Raw genomic sequence first — 17,494 nt, 5'->3', positions numbered from 1 at the left:
AGGCTTCAGAAAGAGAAGTGAGCAGCAGACGGAAAACACAGCTGGAAGGAGTAGCCTGGAGAAGGCTGCAAGGGCAGCAAAAAGCCAAGAGTGATCTGGGAGCAGCAAGATCCAGGCTTCTGTATGGGAATTCACCATGCTAGAAGGATCAGAGACCCAAAACCACAAAGGCAGACAAAAAACCTCTGCCAATCGAGGGAACTGGTGCAGTCCACAACATAATGGACTGAAATCTGCCAAGACAGAAAAGGAGAAAGAACAATTCAATATTGCAGCCAAAATGGCTGCCACCAACTGAAGAGAGGTACTGTATAAAAGTGCGCCAAAAATGCTCCTGTGCTGGCCCAACAGTATTGTCCCAACTACAAAGGCAAACCCCCACATAGGCTGCTCAAAAAGAAATAGTGTACCGCCACAGGTGCACTAACCCGAACAGTACAAACCCTACAGAGGGGAAGAACGAAAGTTCATACTCACAATTTTGCTGGCTTTACCAGTATCCACAGGCCTTCTGACTCCAATCCGGTGGCTGAATTCAGATAGCTGCAGAAGTACAGAGACACCCTTCTCTTTTAGGATGCCACATAGGCAGAAATCGGCTCTCTTCCTGCATTATTTATTTATTTTTTTTCAATGTTCTGTGAGGAGAGGGAGGAGGAAAGTGGCATGAAAAAGGGGTGAGGTGGGGACCCAAGTCAGGCACCTCTACTGGCCTACATACCCCCAAGCTCAACTGAACTAGGGAACCTGAAACTGGAGCCACAAAAACAGGAGAAACCAGGAACTTGTGAGAGACCATCCGCTGCCTGCTAAAGATAGAGAATACTGACTGACCTAGGAGCACACTGGCCTATATGGCGGAGTTCAGTTTGGTACTCTCTATCTCCACCTGCTGGTAGATGGTCATATCCCACAAGTCTCTGGATTCATCTGCTGCTGAAGACAAGGAAGGGCAGTTTGTGCAGTCAAAGGGGTCGGGAGGTATGGGAGTCTTGATCTCCCTCACTGGCCCCTTTGACAAACAGCAGGTCAGACTTGGAAACAGCTATATTGTTGATGCAGCCAGGAACCTGTAGTGTTTTTCATGGTTGTTTTATAAATTTTAAATTGCTACTCCCTCTATACATGCTGGCAAATACTTGCGTATTTGCCAGAACTCTTTAGAAATTTTACAAAAAGCCCAGCATTCAGCAGAACTTTTTTCTAAAATATAGGCGGAACTACACATTTCCCAACAGGGATGTCTCAATTCCCTTCTCCATGGCCTGTGTAAAATGGGTCTTTAATTTGGTATTATTAAACAGAAAATGACAACTGTTCCAAATAGTATTTTGGCTAAATGACTGAATCAAGAAACACCTTCTGTAGGCTTCTCACTGAAGAAATCATCATTTAATAACTCTACATTTAGGTTTAGTATGCAGGTATGCAGTACTTTTTTTCACTAGAAAATATCCTAGATGGTATGGATGCTACTGTTTTGCAGTAACAAAGATAAATAAAATGGTTCAAGTGAAACGTATTGACTTTTCTAGTAAATGTGTCCACATTTGTTCATATAAACTGAATTATGAAAACACAGAGGCCAATGCACTACTGTGAAAATAAATGTATGTTATTTGTCTACTGGGAGTGGGCCTGGTAGAAAAAACAACATGTATAGTTTTAGCATAAAGTTGTTTTTAAAATCTTTTGCTTCACCTTGTTAAGGTGTAGTTCATTTTTTTTTGGAAAATGCACTTTTTGAAGCAAATTTCACACATAAGGGTATTTTTACTAAGCTATGGTAAAATTTGGGGTTAACGCAGGACTTTCCTGCCACACTAAGCCCAGATTTAACACAACATTTTTTAGGGTTTTTTTTTTTTTGCTGTGTTAATTGCAGGTCATATGCTATTAGCATGCAGTACCTGCAAAGAATTAATGCGGGAGCACTTACTGCCTCCACTCCACCCATGACACTTCCCCTCCAAAAATATTTCTAAAAAATCAGTAACAAGTAGGTTAGTGTGCACAAACAGGCAAGATACTGTAAAATTCTTTAATGCGTTCTGTGGTAGCCAGTTAGTGCGAGCTAACCACGTGTTAAAGGCTTACCGCCCTTTACTAAAATGACCCCATGGTTTTACATTAATTAAGAAGCTGCTAGGCATAATTTTTAAAACTAAGTGTGAAAATTTACTATCTGCGAAGTCAAAAAATTTCCCAAGGACTACTTGACACTCTGAAAAGAAAAGTAAACTTTCAGAAATTTAGCACCCTTAGCACATCGGCCTCATAGGATGTCTAGGAGGCAAAAATAAATAATTTGGTTTAATTATATGTAATCTCATGACACTGGCTCTGAAGAAGTGTGTTATTGTGTGTTTATAAATAAGGAGATTGTGAAGAGCTGAAGTGGCATGAAACTTTGTAGACATCAACTTCTTTGCTGCATTTTTTGAGCATAAAAGTCTCTGCATGTCTCACAGCAGCGCTGATACCACCTCATATCCTGACAGAGGTTCTTCTCACGTAAAACTTTGCAGTAAATTGGCCACTGGTCTTGTAGACACTTGAAAGTCAATGCAGCTGGGAATACAAGAGAAAATATATCAAACAATTACAATCGGGCAGCTATAAAAGATATAAATGGATCAATGCTTTCTGTAGACAGCAGGACTGATATGACATACAAGTGGGTGATATCTTTCGATGGTGCTCGGGTGGAACTACTTTCCCAGAGCTCAGTTTGAGCATGTGTGGCCTTCACATGTGCAGCGGTCTCCCCAGCTCCTCAGTTAGTTTCAAAGCTCAAAACATTCAGGCAACTTAGGGGAAGTGAGAGGGATTTTTTGCCTGATTTATCCTGATGGCTACAGAAAACATCTGTTACAAGTGAGCAACATTACTTTTTCCATTGACAAGCAGGACTGAATCTGGCACCTAAGTGGATGACGCCTAAGCTAAGGACTGCTCACTCTTACGTTGTCTTAGTCAAGGATGAGAGTTGTTAATTTATAGGGACAGATTGGGCAAATTATTATTTGGCTGAAGGCATTGTCCTGTGCTATTGCTTGGTCCAAATAATAATGTGCTTTGCAGATCGTGATCAAAAGGGCCACTGTGGCTACAATAGGTATACTCTGATGAGACTTAAACTTGAAGCTGAGAATATCCATTTATCCACTTGTTCATAGCAGAAATGTATACAAGAAGCCAGCCCATTTACTAGAGTTCTTTTTGCAAATATATACTAGTTCTATTTGGATCAAACAAGATGAAAGTTGTTTTCCTAAATGATTCATGTTTTTAAAGTGGCAGGCGAGAGCCTATTTACATTCTAACAGATGGAAGCCTTTCTTGCAAGGATTTGAATGGGTCTTTGGACAGAAGGAAGGAAGACCATTTCCTCAGTCAAATGAAAAAAATTTAATCACTTTAGGTGGAAACCTGGGATGTGTTCGAAGAACAGCATTGTGATGATGGAAATTGCATGTAGGAATCATATGTTAACAATGCCTGGAACTCTTTTACTGTTCTAAGTGAAGTGATTGCTAGTAGAAAGAGTACTTTCCAAGTTAGAAACTTCAAAGATGCAACTTCTATAGATTCAATGGAGACTTCATAGCAAAGTGAGCACCAAAATTCAAGTCCTATAGCACAGGGTGATTTTATAATAGAGGTTTTACACAAAAGCAGGTCTTTCATTAAATAAACTACCATATTTCATTGTGATGCTGGAAGGTTATATACCAGAGCATGATAAGCTGAAAGCACACTGATTTGTACTTTAATAAAAGAGGTTTGAAGGTCAAGACAATATAAGTGATACAGATAGGAGGACATGGGATAGGGTTGTGGCCATTAGTAAAGCACTAAATTTAAAAATTCTTCCCCTTGAAGGCATATGTTTGTCTACTGGAAGGTGTTCAAACAGCTATCATGATGTCCTGGATAGGCTATGGAACACCTTGAGCAGAACCTAGAGACTGCTCAGTTTCCAGGCTGTAAGAGCAGAGGTTTCAGGTCTAGATAAAAAAGATGGCCTTCCTAATGAGTAATTAACACTGGAAATTAGAACAGCTTGCAAGGTGGTAGAATTGCCATGTTTTTCAGATGAGTGAACCAGTTCTGTTGAGGCCAATAGGGCACTATAAAAATTCTGGTGCTTTTGGCTTCAATGGAACTTGTGCACAACTCCCAGTATGAGAGAACTGGAGTTTAAGTATAGAGAAATGACCAGGTCTTTGGAACTGTCAGAGCATCTGAAGCTAGCCAGGGGGGAGGGGGGTGTTAAGAATGGAACAGTAGAAAGGAAGGCTTAGATTCTTTGTGCTAGTAAAACGTCTACCTGAGGCATTCCCCACTCCTGAAAGAGGGAGCTCAGTAGAGTTGTATCTGGGAATCATTCCTGAAGAAAACAAACTACTTTGCTGAGTTTGTCAGGTAACTGATTCTGTGGCCCGGGTATCTAAGTGACCTATACTGGATGCAGCTGGCTGTAACAAAGCCCAGATTCTAGCTGCTTCTCTGCAAAGGTGCAGAGAATCTATGCCTCCTTGCTTGTTCACATAAACCATTTTGGGGACAATTCTATAAATGGTGCTCAAGGTTAGGCACAAAAAAAATCCCCAAAACTGGGCGCTAAGCTAGTATTCTATAACAGCAGAGTTGTGCACCAAATCAGTTATAGAATACTAATGTAAGTCCGCAATCACACGTCAAACTTTAGACACAACCATAATGGTTGCCAACATTCTTGCCTAGATATTATCAATTAGTCTACTTCACAAAAACAAGTTCAAAGTATGATTGAACAGGCAAAAAATAGAGACAATTGGGAATTGATTGTATGCAGCCCACCCGTACCTTCTTTGCCAATTGAATTTTTAGCATTAGAAAAAAGTTGTACATTGATCTTTCTTCCTTTGCATAAAATTCAATGTTAAATATTATCTATTACAGACTCCTTGAGCAGGAGCGGAAGCTGCCTTGCTCGGCTCCTCTGATAATACCTAGGCAAGAATGTTGGCAACCATTACATATAATCTCATTGTTATTCAATAAGTAGAGCAATGATTTCAATTTAGCTGATCTGAGCTAGCCGAGTCTAAAGTGCCTTTTTTTGGAACAGAGAACAAAACTCAAAATAAACCCAAGATTTCTTAAACACTAATAACACCATGCTTTTCTGAAAAATGCTAATTAACTGGCATAATGTTTACTTACCCAGCCTTGGTGATGTTATTTTGTTAACATTGCTTTTCTCATTGCAGGTCTGAAGACTGCAGGGTCTATACGCTGCAGGTTTTTCTGAGGAGAGGCATTCATTCCCATGTCTGCCGGTGATCTTGTGCATGCACTGGATTACTCTGGATTGCATTCCTTTGCCGCAAGTAACAGAGCACTACATATAAAAAATTTCCGTAATAGAGGTTTTGGTGTATATTCAAAATGTTCACATAAGCACAGTCCTAGCAGCCAGCTAGAAATGTTGGGCTAAAGCTATAATATTGCAGAAATGATAATATTTATTTAAATAGATTCTGAGCAAATAGAAAACAACTTGTTAAAAAAAATCAGGCAGGTATGACAAAATAATTGACGTGAGCCGATATAGCTTCTCCCATCCTCCTCTATTGTGGTACTCAGGTGCTGAAGCTTTAAGGTGAGCCCATTAATATAGTTTCTTCCTAGGACCTGATTCCTCCAGATGTACTGGTAATTTTTCACAGTTCATAGTGTAGAGGTGTCCACAGGGAAAAGTTTTGGTTTGTTTGAGCTTTTTCCCTCATTTTCAAATGTTTTTATTAAAATGAATGTGTGAAATGAACCAACAAATATGTTGAAACTTTTTAAAGTTTAATGCACACTAAAACCTTTTAATACAGACTGACTTAATGTGCATTAATTTATAGGTTAACATATATTTGATGTTATTTCTTATGTTTTCTTTGTACCCTGCTCAGAACTGGGGATGGATGGGTTGGAAGTATGTAGCGAGAACTTCCTTTTTGTTTTTTAGCATACTAATGAATCAAATGTGTGTTAACCTATCACGGTCCTCACCTGCTTCTGACAGGACTGCTAAACAGTACTCCTAAGCTTTAAAGGGACTGATTTTACCACTGCCAGCCCTTATGTGTCTTTTACAACTACACTCCTACCACCCACAGATTTTTTGCAATGGCCTGGTGTGGTAATAGGCACCAGCTTTACAAGGTTCCAGGATGGAACCCCAAGTCACTACCAGGTTTATTTACCTTAAATGTAGAGAGATTGAAGATCCTAACTCAAGGTACTCTTTCTTCTGAATGAGAAGCGATATTTGTCAGTTCTGGGGGTTGCCTCATCAACAGCTCATCTCTCTCTTGCTTCCACTTCTCTTGCCTTTCTCTCTAAAGTCCCACCCTAATTAAGTTACTGAAGTGGGTCAGAGAGTAGGATTCTGTACCATCTGACTCCACTAAACTCAATTCCAGGGTCCTTTCGGTTTTCTGAAAAGAGTTTTCCCCCTTCCAGCTGCTTTACTTCCTTGCCTGTGTAGCAACTTTTACAGGACCATAATTTACCCCTTTCCACCATGAATCTCTTGCTTTTTGGAAAAATTAGTTGATTACCTGATAAATTTCTTTCCTTTAGTCTCTTAGAATCAGTCCAGACAAATGGGTAAAGACCATTAACCAGCAGGTGGAAATAGAGAGCTCTAATGAGCTGTGCCTCATAAGCTTCTGTGCTTAGCAACCAAGCCAGTATTCGATAACAAAATAGTGAAAAAGAGTGACTTCCAGAGAACTATGGAATACAGGGCAAAACTTGTGCCTTAGATATAATGGAATCAGAACAATACAAATACCCAAAATTACATAGAACCCGGAAAAAACGAAACCATCACAGAAGAGTGGGCTCTGAAATGATCCTTTGGGACTAAAGGAAAGAAAATTATCAGGTAATTAACTAATTTTTCCTTCCTTTATATCCCAAGGATCAGTCCAGACAAATGGGATGTACAAAAGCAATCCTTAAGAGGGAAGGAACTGTGATATCCCTGCAGCGAGAACCATGGCCCCGAAGAAAGCATCTGCTCAAGCAGACACATTCAAACAGTAATGTTTAACAAAGGAATGAGAAGAAGACCAAGTTGCTGACCTACAGACCTCTGCCAATGAAACTGCCCTAGACTCTGCCAAAGAAGTCACCAAAGACCTGGCAGAATGAGCCTTGATGTGCATGGGAGCAGATCTACCCCTCAGAATGAAAGCTGAAAAAATAGCTTCCCTAAGCCATCGAGCCATTGTTGCTTTGGAGGCTGGCAAACCCTTCCGGGACCTGCAAAGAAGACAAAAAGATGATCAGACCGCCTGAAATCGTTGGTAGCAGTAAGATAGCACATAAGGACTCACTTCACATCCAACAGTCGCAGGGAAGCGTATTCTGTAGAAAAAGAAGGAAGAAACATAGTCTGATTGACATGAAAAGGAGATCCAATCTTCGGCAAAAAGGATGGAACTGTCTGTATGGAAACTCCCAAGATAGAAAAGCAGAGAAAGGGATCCCTGGAAGAGAGCTTGAAGCTTTGAAACTCTCCATGCCGATGAAATGGCAGCTAGAAATACTGTCTTTAAAATAAGATCTTTGATAGTTGCCAAATGAAAGGGTTCTAAGGGGGCTGATTGAAGACTCCAATGAGAACAAATATTGCCGAGAGGGGGATGCAGATGAGTGACTTCCTTGAGGAATCGCACTATACCAGGGTAAGCAGACAATGAGGCATTCTGTATCTTGCCTCTGGCACACCAACACTGCCACCTGAACCTTGAGCAAATTGAGAGCTATGCTTTTTTTGAATCCCTCCTGAAGGAAGGATAATATTTGAGACAAGGAGGCACAATGATGATCCCCTTGGCAAAACGTCTATCAAACTATAACCTCAACCCATACATATATGCCGATGATGTAACGATTTACATTCCTTTCAAACAAAACATTAACGAAATCTCCAACGAAATCAACCAAAGTCTACACATTATGAACACCTGGGCAGATGCATTCCGACTGAAACTGAACGCAGAAAAAACCCAATGCCTCGTACTTACCTCCCAATACAACACGAATAAATTTACCGCTATTAACACATCTAATCTAAATCTGCCAATCTCAGAAACCTTAAAAATCCTTGGAGTCACTATTGATCGCCACCTGACACTCGAGAATCACGCGAACAACACAACCAAAAAGATGTTCTACTCCATGTGGAAATTGAAAAGAATAAAACCATTCTTTCCAAGATCTGTCTTCCGCAGTCTAGTACAATCACTCGTACTCAGTCATCTGGTGTAGAAAAGATCCAGCGGGCCCTCAGCTCAGATCCCTTTTTCTCTGTTGTCCCGGTTCCTTAGGGATCTTTCCACTCGAAACCCGGCTCCCTGGGGAGACAGGCTGTTTCCAGCACCTTTCAATTTACAGCAAGGCTTTTACCCCCAGTGCCAATTGCAGCAGGGCTTTTACAAACTCAGCTCTAAATGTAGCCTGGCTTTTCAAACACCGTCTCACAAAGTAGCAAGGCTTTTAAACACAGTTCCACTTGCAGCAGGGCCTTTCCAATCACAGCCCTAAATGTAGCCTGGCTTTTCAAACACAGTCTCACAAAGTAGCAAGGCCTTTAAACACAGTTCCACTTGCAGCAGGGCTTTTCCAAACACAGCCCTAAATGTAGCCTGGCTTTTCAAACACAGTCTCACAAAGTAGCAAGGCCTTTAAACACAGTTCCACTTGCAGCAGGGCTTTTCCAACCACAGCCCTAAATGTAGCCTGGCTTTTCAAACACAGTCTCAAAAAGTAGCAAGGCTTTTAAACACAGTTCCACTTGCAGCAGGGCCTTTCCAAACACAGCCCTAAATGTAGCCTGGCTTTTCAAACACAGTCTCACCAAGTAACCAGGCTTCTAAACACAGTTCCACGTGCAGCAGGGCTTTTCCAATCACAGCCCTAAATGGGGCCTGGCTTTTCAAACACAGTCTCACCAAGTAGCAAGGCTTTTAAACACAGTTCCACTTGCAGCAGGGCCTTTCCAAACACAGCCCTAAATGTAGCCTGGCTTTTCAAACACAGTCTCCCAAAGTAGCAAGGCCTTTAAACACAGTTCCACTTGCAGCAGGGCTTTTCCAAACACAGCCCTAAATGTAGCCTGGCTTTTCAAACACAGTCTCAAAAGTAGCAAGGCTTTTTAAACACAGTTCCACTTGCAGCAGGGCATTTCCAAACACAGCCCAAAATGTAGCCTGGCTTTTCAAACACAGTCTCCAAAAAGTAGCAAGGCTTTGCGCGGGCTCAGGGTCCCACCCTCTTGGTCAGCCTTTTCTCCTGACCTCCTCCCGCTTGACCCGGACAGCCCCCTATACCTCCTGCTCTGACTGAGTCAGAGCCAACAGCTCCATCGGTTCCTCAGGGACCTCCTCTGGCTCTCCTTGTTCCATTGCCTCTAGCTCCTCTCCTCCTCTCTCCTCTGGAGCCCAGTCCATTTTCTCCTCTCCCCTCCCCTCCTCCAGCTGATTCCCTTTTCCCTCATTAACCGGGTTCTGGGGTTGTTCTTTCTCCGCCCCTTTTTTCCACCACCACCTTTTCCACCAGGGTAGGGCTTCAGCTTTCTCCCTTTTTGGTTGGCCCCCTTTTGGAGCCTCTGGGAGGTGCACCCTATTTCTCCCCCTTTTCAGGTGCTCTCCTGGGGCTTTCTGGGACTTGTAGTGTTCTACTCTTATGTCCCTTTTGGGCAGGATCGGAACCCCCACCGTGCCTTCTTTCCCTTTTTGGTAGCTGGGGTTCCTCCCCATCCCCTTTCTTTCTCCAGACTCCTTACCATACTCCTTACACTGGACTACTGCAACTCACTATACGCAGGCTGCTAAGAACAAATACTGAGGAAACTTCAAACAGCCCAGAATACAGCAGCCAGACTCATCTTCGGAAAACCGAAATACGAAAGTGCAAAACCCTTAAGTGAGAAACTACACTGGCTCCCACTCAAGGAACGTATCACTTTTAAAGTATGCACCTTAGTCCACAAAATCATCCACGGTGATGCCCCTGCATACATGTCTGATTTAATAGACCTGCCACCCAGAAACGCTAAAAGATCATCCCGAACTCTCCTCAATCTCCACTTTCCTAAGTGCAAAGGCATAAAATACAAAGTACTGCACGCATCAACCTTCTCTTATAAGAGCACGCAACTCTGGAATACACTACCACGCAACTTGAAAACGATCTACGAACTAACCGACTTCCGCAAACTATTGAAGACTCATCTTTTTGAGAAAACTTACTGCAAGGATCAAAAAACATGAAGTCCACACACACTAAGAGAAATGTATCAGTACACTCTCTTCTGAGTTCTCTTCCCCCATATTCTCACCACACCTAAATCTCTACCCTCTTGTTATTGTTTTATCACCCTATCAATTCCCCATTGTTACATTACATTGTTCTACTCCCCATACTATACTTGACGTTGACTTTGTCTTCCCATAACTCTTCACTATGTAACCTATAATCGTAATGCAACAAATTGTACTTCCACCATTCACAATATATTGTAAGCCACACTGAGCCCGCAAAAAGGTGGGAAAATGTGGGATACAAATGCAATAAATAAAATAAAATGAATAAAAATGGAGAAACACCATTCTATTCAGACCAGCTCTCAAAAGTTCTCCACACTCTAGCATAAGAAGTGGATTGCTTTTGGGCTGGAGTAATAACATCATTCACGTAACTCTTCTTCCTCAATCGCACCCTCTCAAAACCCAGGCTATAAGATCAAAGCAGGAGGGATCCTCCATAAGTACTGGACCTTGATGCAATAAGCCCATCTGTTGAGGAACAGTCAGCCAAAGAGCAATTTGAAGACGGATGAGGTCTGCATACCAAGGACGTCTAGGACAGTCTGGAGGTACAAGAACAACCTTCCCGGGATGATGTGTAATCCTGGGCAACGTCCTTCTGAGAGGCCACAGTGGAAAAACGTAAAGAAGGCCGCCTGATGGCCAAGGCTGTACCAGTGCATCCAATCTTAGGGAGTCTTTCTCCTTGAAGTGGCTGTAAAATCTGTTTACTTGCACATTGAGTCTGGATACCATGAGGTCCAGAACTAGAAGGTCCCACTGTGTGGAAAAGAGGTGAAATACAGTTTTGACAGTTGCCATTCCCCCAGGTCCAGAGACACTCTGCTGAGGAAATCCACTTGGGAGTTCAGTAACCTGCTATGTGAGATGCTCAAATAATCAGAGTGTTCAATTTTGCCAACTGAAAAAGACGCGCCTCCTGGGCTAGAGATACATTCTGTCTGTTGATGTAAGACACGGCTGTGACATTGTCCGAGAACATGCGTATCAGAAGAGGTGCAAAGGCTAGTAGAGCTTTCCGGACAGTTTGAAGTTCCAATCTGTTGATGGACCAGTAGCTGTGTGCAGAGTGGTGGAGATAATAGGCTCCCCATCTGAAGAGGCTGGCATTGGAGGTGAGAACACATCAACTGGTGTCACGTCTGTGGCCGTGACCACCCTCCTACTTACCCTGTTTCTGGGAGTCAGTGGCTGTGCTGGCTTCTGTTTGTCTCTGTGTCTGTCTCTGTCTTAGTTTCTCTCTGGCTCTGTGTGCTGATTGCCCTACTGAATCTCACCTGTGTGGGCTATGCCTCTTCCAAGATGGCTGCCGCCTCTTCGTCTCTGCCAGTATCCAAGATGGCTCCCGCTGTTACTTTCTATGGGATGCCTGCTCTGAGTGTCAAGCCTCTGTTTGGTTGCAAGGTGATTGCTGCACCTGTGGCTCTGGTGTTGGGCTTTATTAGCCATCTGAAGACTACAGTCCGGGCCTTTGCATTGCCCTTTCCTCCGCAGTGCCTTAGGTCCCGAGGTTAGTGTGCTGTTAGCACCGTTTGCTTTCCTTGTCTTTTGTTCTGTGGGCTTCCAGCCCTTCTGTGTTTATTTGCTCTGTGGGTCTCCTACCCTTCTGTGGGTTTTAGCCCTTCTGTGTTTATCGCTTGGGGGTTTCCAGCCCTTCTGTATTTATTTGCTCTGTGGGTCTCCTACCCTTCTGTGGGTTTTTGCCCTTCTGTGTTTATCGCTTGTGGGTTTCCAGCCCTTCTGTATTTATTTGCTCTGTGGGTCTCCTACCCTTCTGTGGGTTTTAGCCCTTCTGTGTTTATCGCTTGGGGGTTTCCAGCCCCTCTGTATTTATTTGCTCTGTGGGTCTCCTACCCTTCTGTGGGTTTTCTGCCCTTCTGTGTTTTTCGCTTGTGGGTTTCCTGCCCTTCTGTGTTTGCTCTGTGTGAGTTTCTATGTTTGTTTCCAGTGCATGACTAGTTAGCTTTAGCCCGTCTGGCTTGTTGCCTGTGCCTAGCTCTGCTAGTTCTCTGTGTTTGTTTCCAGTGCTTGATTAGTTAGGTTCTCTGTGTTTGTTTCCAGTGCTTGAGTAGTTAGTGCTAGTTCTCTGTGTTTGTTCCTAGTGTTAGACTAGCCAGCTTAGGCACCGTCTGTTTGTTAGCTTGTGTACAGCTTTCCTAGTTCTCTGAGTTTGCTCTGTGTTTGTTCCTAGTGTATGACTTGGTAGCTTGGGCTCAGCTTTGCATTGTCAGCCTGTGTACAGCTTTCCTGTGTTTTGCTTTATGTATGTTTCGTGTGTATGACTGGTTTGCTTGGGCATAGCTTTCCTTCTAGCTTGTACAGTGGACTAGTCTTCTTGTGTTTAGCCTGCTGGTTTTCAGTGTGTGTTTCTTTTGCTTCTGGAGCTTCTGCCCTTGTTCTATCTGTTGCCAGTTCTCCTTGATACTGAGGCTCCAGCCGTAGTTTTGTTCCTTGTCCTGACCATTGCTTTGAATCTGCCTGCTGCCGGAACCCAGACACTTTCTGCCTTGCCTTCGCCTAGGTACCAGGGGGCACTCCTGGATCTTCATTCCTGCTGTTCCTGTAAGTCCTACCGGCTGCCAGAACCTGAGGGCTCAACCCGAGGGGGAAGGCAGTCAAGTGTAGGTGAAGTCTAGGTCCAGGGTGTTCCAGTTCCGCGGGTTCCGCTCCAGTGTGTTCCAGTCCAGCGGGTTTCCCTCCTGTATGTTCCTGTCCAGTGGGGCCACTCCAGTGTGTCCAGTCCCGCGGTCCCCACTCCAGTGCGCACCCGTCCGGTGCGTTCCAGTTCTGAGTATTCCTGTGTAGAACTCCAGTCCGGAGTTCCGGTCCAGTCTTGTCTCATCTCTACCTTGTAGGTGATCTTGCCTGCCACTGCCGCTCCACGGTAGTGGCCCAAGGACTCACGAAACCAGTGCTCCCGGGGAAGAAGCCTGACAGTGTGCCAAGGTCCTCGTGCACGCGACAACTGGGAGTCTGTAAGGGCAACCCTGACTGAGTGTGTGCAGGGAGAAGCCACCAAGTCAGACTCCATCTGGCTTGAGGGATACATGGCATCAGCTGGTCGTAAGTCCCCAAGACTGAAGACCACTGGCTCAACAGGGACAACTGTAGGGGCCACATGTGGAACTTCACTCAAGGCAGAACATCCAAAGTTGCTGCCATAGAACCGAGAACCTGAGCATAATCCTACAGCTAAAGTCAGGGAAGAGCGAGAAGCCTGAGAATTTGTTGTTTGAGCTTAAGCTAATGATGCTGAGGCAGGAAAACCTTCCCTGTCTGGGTATTGAAGCACACTTCCAGAAACTCCAGAGTCTGGGTGGGGATGAGATAACTCTTGCTGTAATTCACTACCCAACCCATCACAGAAAGAAGAGACAGGACTGTCTGTGTACTGCGAAGGCTCTCTTGATAAGAAGGCGCCCGAATTAGCCAATCACCCAGATAAGGATGTACCTGGATCCCTTGCTGGCGAAGAAAGGATACCACCACCACCATAACTTTTGAAAATGTGCAAGGTGCAGTGGCAAGGCCAAAAGGCATGGCCTTGAATTGAAAATGATCTTCCCAGGATTGCAAACCGGAAAAATTTCCTGTGAGGAGGCCAAACTCACCTGGCTGGATCGAGGCTATGACAGAACGAAAAGTCTTCATGTGGAAGTGCAGCACTCTGAGAGACTTGTTCACCCCTCTGAGATCTAGAACCGGGTGAAGAGAGTCTTCTTTCTTTGGGACGACAAAATGGAATATTAACCCATGCCACTCTCTGCCGGAGGAATGGGCTGAATGGCCTCCAGCTGCCTTAAGGAGGGAGAGGATCTTGATGAAGCAGAAAAAGGCTTCTTGCCTCCTTGAAAGGAAGACTGAGTTTCAGCAAAGTGAGGTTTGTGAGCAGAAGCACTAGCCTTCCCTGGTATATAACTCCATGCTTCTCGAAAACGAGACTTAGACACCCGGAGATGAGACGTCAGCTTGTCCTCAGGTTGCTGCTGGACTGTGGAATCTCCCAGGTCTTTAAAAATCTTCTCCAAATCCGCACCAAAGAGTAGCTTCCCCTGAAAGAGCAACTTCACCAGATGAGATTTGGATGCCACATCAGCGGCCCAATGCCTCAACCATAGCCAGCATTATGTCAAGATGGCCTTAGTTGATGCTCGGAGAATAACATAAAGAGCATTTGACAAATAGGAAAACCCCACCTCTACGGTAGGGAAAAAGTCTGGAGGTGAGTCCAATGTGGACAATTGTTGAATCATGGCTACAAAAGAAGAAGAAATTTCTGCCTGAGAATTTAACGGCAGTTAGTTGAAAGGCAAGCTTTAAGGAAGTCTCAAGCTTGAGGTCATGCATATCCTCTAATGCAGTACTGCCTTCAACAGGGATTACAGTATGTTTAGTAACCGCCATAATAAGGGCATCCACCTTAGGAAGAGCAAACTGCTCTAAATCAGACGGCAGAAGGAGATATAATTTGGATAAAGCGTGAGACACCCAGAGGTTACAATCAGGGGTCTCCCACTGAGCTGCAATAAGATCCTGCAAAACCTCATGAATATGGAAAGATACAGGAGGTCTCTTAGTACCTGACATAATAGATGGAGCAGGACCAGAAGACTCAGAAGCAGGGGAAGAAATGTTTAAAGTACCCATAGATTTTTTGATCAACAGAGGCAACTCTGCTCTCAAAAACAGCCTAGCTACAGTAAGATCATCACCCCCGTCTTCCTCTGAAATGTCCAAGTCAGGGCCAACATCAGAACTAGGACAGTCAGAAACACAGATAAAACCTCCTCTGAGTCTTGAGGAGGAACATTCTCCAAATCCTGTGAAACAGGAAGTTTTTGTTTCTTAGGAAGCTGCTCCTCAAAAGCAACATGAGGGGAAGAAGGAGAGGCAGTTTCAGCTGACTTGAACAAAAAAGGCTTGATGTAATATAAAGGAACAAATTCAGGGAAAATGGCCAGGAAGAAACTTCTACACCCGCAAAACCAAGAACTTGAAACACGGAGGCGGGCGAGGAACCCGCTGACAAAATGGCTGCTGAAGCCTCACGGAGCGCAGGAGCCACTGGTGCTGAGCCTGCCAAAACCGCCTTTGGAGGAGGGCCAGATTAAACTTCCAGAGATGGAGTACTGATGGCCAAAGTAGGCAAAAGCAGCATGTCCACAGAAGTAAAGCAAAGTGTGCAGGAACTGGTGGCCGAGAGCTTACCCCCACAGCACACATAGGGCTTAATAGGCTCAGATATAAAGAATAATAAATATACTCACAGAAAACAGCTAGTTTTGTGACATCCAAGGCACTGAAGCCCCACAATCTTCCCACAGCACAAACGCTCTCAAAAACAACTGCATTGGCTGTTTTTGTTTTTTTTTAAATAGAGGTAGGAGAAAAAGAGAAGGGAAGACTGACATAAAGAGATAGAAAGCGGCAAAGGGGGAGCAGGGAGAACCTAGATCACTAGGTTTACACCTGAGGCACAGGATATTCCCAAACCCAAACTGAACTGAACCTGCAAGCAGGACAGGAGACCACACAGAAGTCACGACAGCGCACAGGAGCTGCTATCTCGCCTGCTGGAGATAGAGAACACTGGCTTGGTTGCTAAGCGCAGGAGCGTATGAGGCACAACTCATTAGAGTTCTCTTTCCACAAACCATTTGTGTTGGACTGATCCTTGGGACGTAATGGAAAGGGGGCAAATTCTATAAAGGGGTGCTTAGATGTTGGCACCCCAAAACAGCGCAGGGAGTGCCTAGTCTATAACGGCATCCCAGCATCTGGATTCCATTATAGCATACTAGTGTAAACCCACACTGATGCATCTCAATAGAGGCACGCCCACTTACATCATGCCACTTATGCACACCCTTATAGAATGGTGCTTATGGTTCTTGCATGCACAAATAGCACTTTTTGCAGCATTTACGCCCACAGGGCACATGGAAGTACAGTCACGCAGTTATAGAATTGCCTTTATAGCCTTTTATTGAGCATACAGCTATACACACTTTCCCATTATCTGCCACAGTTCCGAGGGCCTCTGCTACTACAGCATCCGCTCTCTCAAAACTATACAACCTATGCATGAACTGATTCAACAGTCCAGGGATTATTTTGATAAATGTACAGCATCTGGAAGGAAACACTGTGTCATGCCATGAAGTGTAGAGTGTCAGCATTAATATCAGTGACGGAAATCAGGGGTGAAGCCTGTAATGATTTCCATAATCCCCTCCAGGGCACATATAAGATGTACCATATGTATTTGTGAAGAAAGGTTTGGACTGTCAGGTAACAACGGTATGACTGCAGCCTTTGCAGGAAGCAATTTTATCTTATAATACAACATTGAAAATGTATATTCCACTATATGCAATTCCTGGATCCATGCAGTTTACAATAAAAGTGAATAGGCAACCCTAGGAAGAGAACATCAATTTAACAAATAGTCAATATACTTAAGATAACTCTTGTCATAATTTCTACAAATATTTTCCAAATAAATAAGTTTTTAATAACTTACGAAAACACAAGTAATTACATGCCAATCTCAATTCCATGGGCAATGAATTCCAGCATTGTGCTGAGATATAAGCAAAGCCCATGGCATGTATTGATTTAAATCTAACTCCTTTGAGTGTAGGAAATTGTAAATCCCTGGCCCCGCAATCTGGAAGATCGCTCCAACCTTCCAGATAATAAAAGATCTACCAAATAATCAGGGGTAAGGACATAAAATACCTTATGTATCAAAGAACACAATTTAAACTGGCAGCGAGTCTCCAGTAATGGAGAAACGTGCTCTGTTCTCCTACTGAAAATCAATTTTGCTGCTGCATTTTGCAGGATCTGTAAATGCTGAATTGATGATTTGGAACAGTCAAGATATAAAGAATTACAATAATCAAGCTGAGACAGTACCAGCACATGAACTAAATCCTGAAAACGCTCTTAACTAAAAACCTGTTTTATGCATTATAACTGTTTCAGTTACTGCACTTAGAATCAGATTTTAAATGTCTGTCATCTCCTCAACTTGAATGACTTTCACTTCTACAGGATAGTCTACTTGAATAGGGTTTATGGATATTAATAGACTGAAAATGCTGGCA

The 17,494-nt window shown here is 43.6% G+C and overlaps 1 protein-coding gene across 1 annotated transcript in view; it reads right to left on the bottom strand.

The window, feature by feature from the left end:
• Window positions 1-2,343: 2,343 nt before the first annotated feature.
• The window catches only part of ADAMTS19 (ADAM metallopeptidase with thrombospondin type 1 motif 19), a 269,857-nt gene continuing 254,706 nt past the window's right edge, over window positions 2,344-17,494 (bottom strand). The window contains exons 21-22 of the mRNA XM_030192330.1: window positions 5,212-5,389; window positions 2,344-2,571 (exon numbers count right to left, since the gene is read on the bottom strand). Coding sequence (XP_030048190.1) covers window positions 2,420-2,571; window positions 5,212-5,389 — 330 coding nt within the window. The 3' untranslated portion in view covers window positions 2,344-2,419. The remainder of the gene's footprint in view (window positions 2,572-5,211; window positions 5,390-17,494) is intronic.

The sequence above is a fragment of the Microcaecilia unicolor genome, chromosome 2 (assembly GCF_901765095.1).
Source record: "Microcaecilia unicolor chromosome 2, aMicUni1.1, whole genome shotgun sequence".
NCBI classification, from domain to species: domain Eukaryota; kingdom Metazoa; phylum Chordata; class Amphibia; order Gymnophiona; family Siphonopidae; genus Microcaecilia; species Microcaecilia unicolor.
This window is presented reverse-complemented; position numbering and strand designations above follow the sequence as displayed.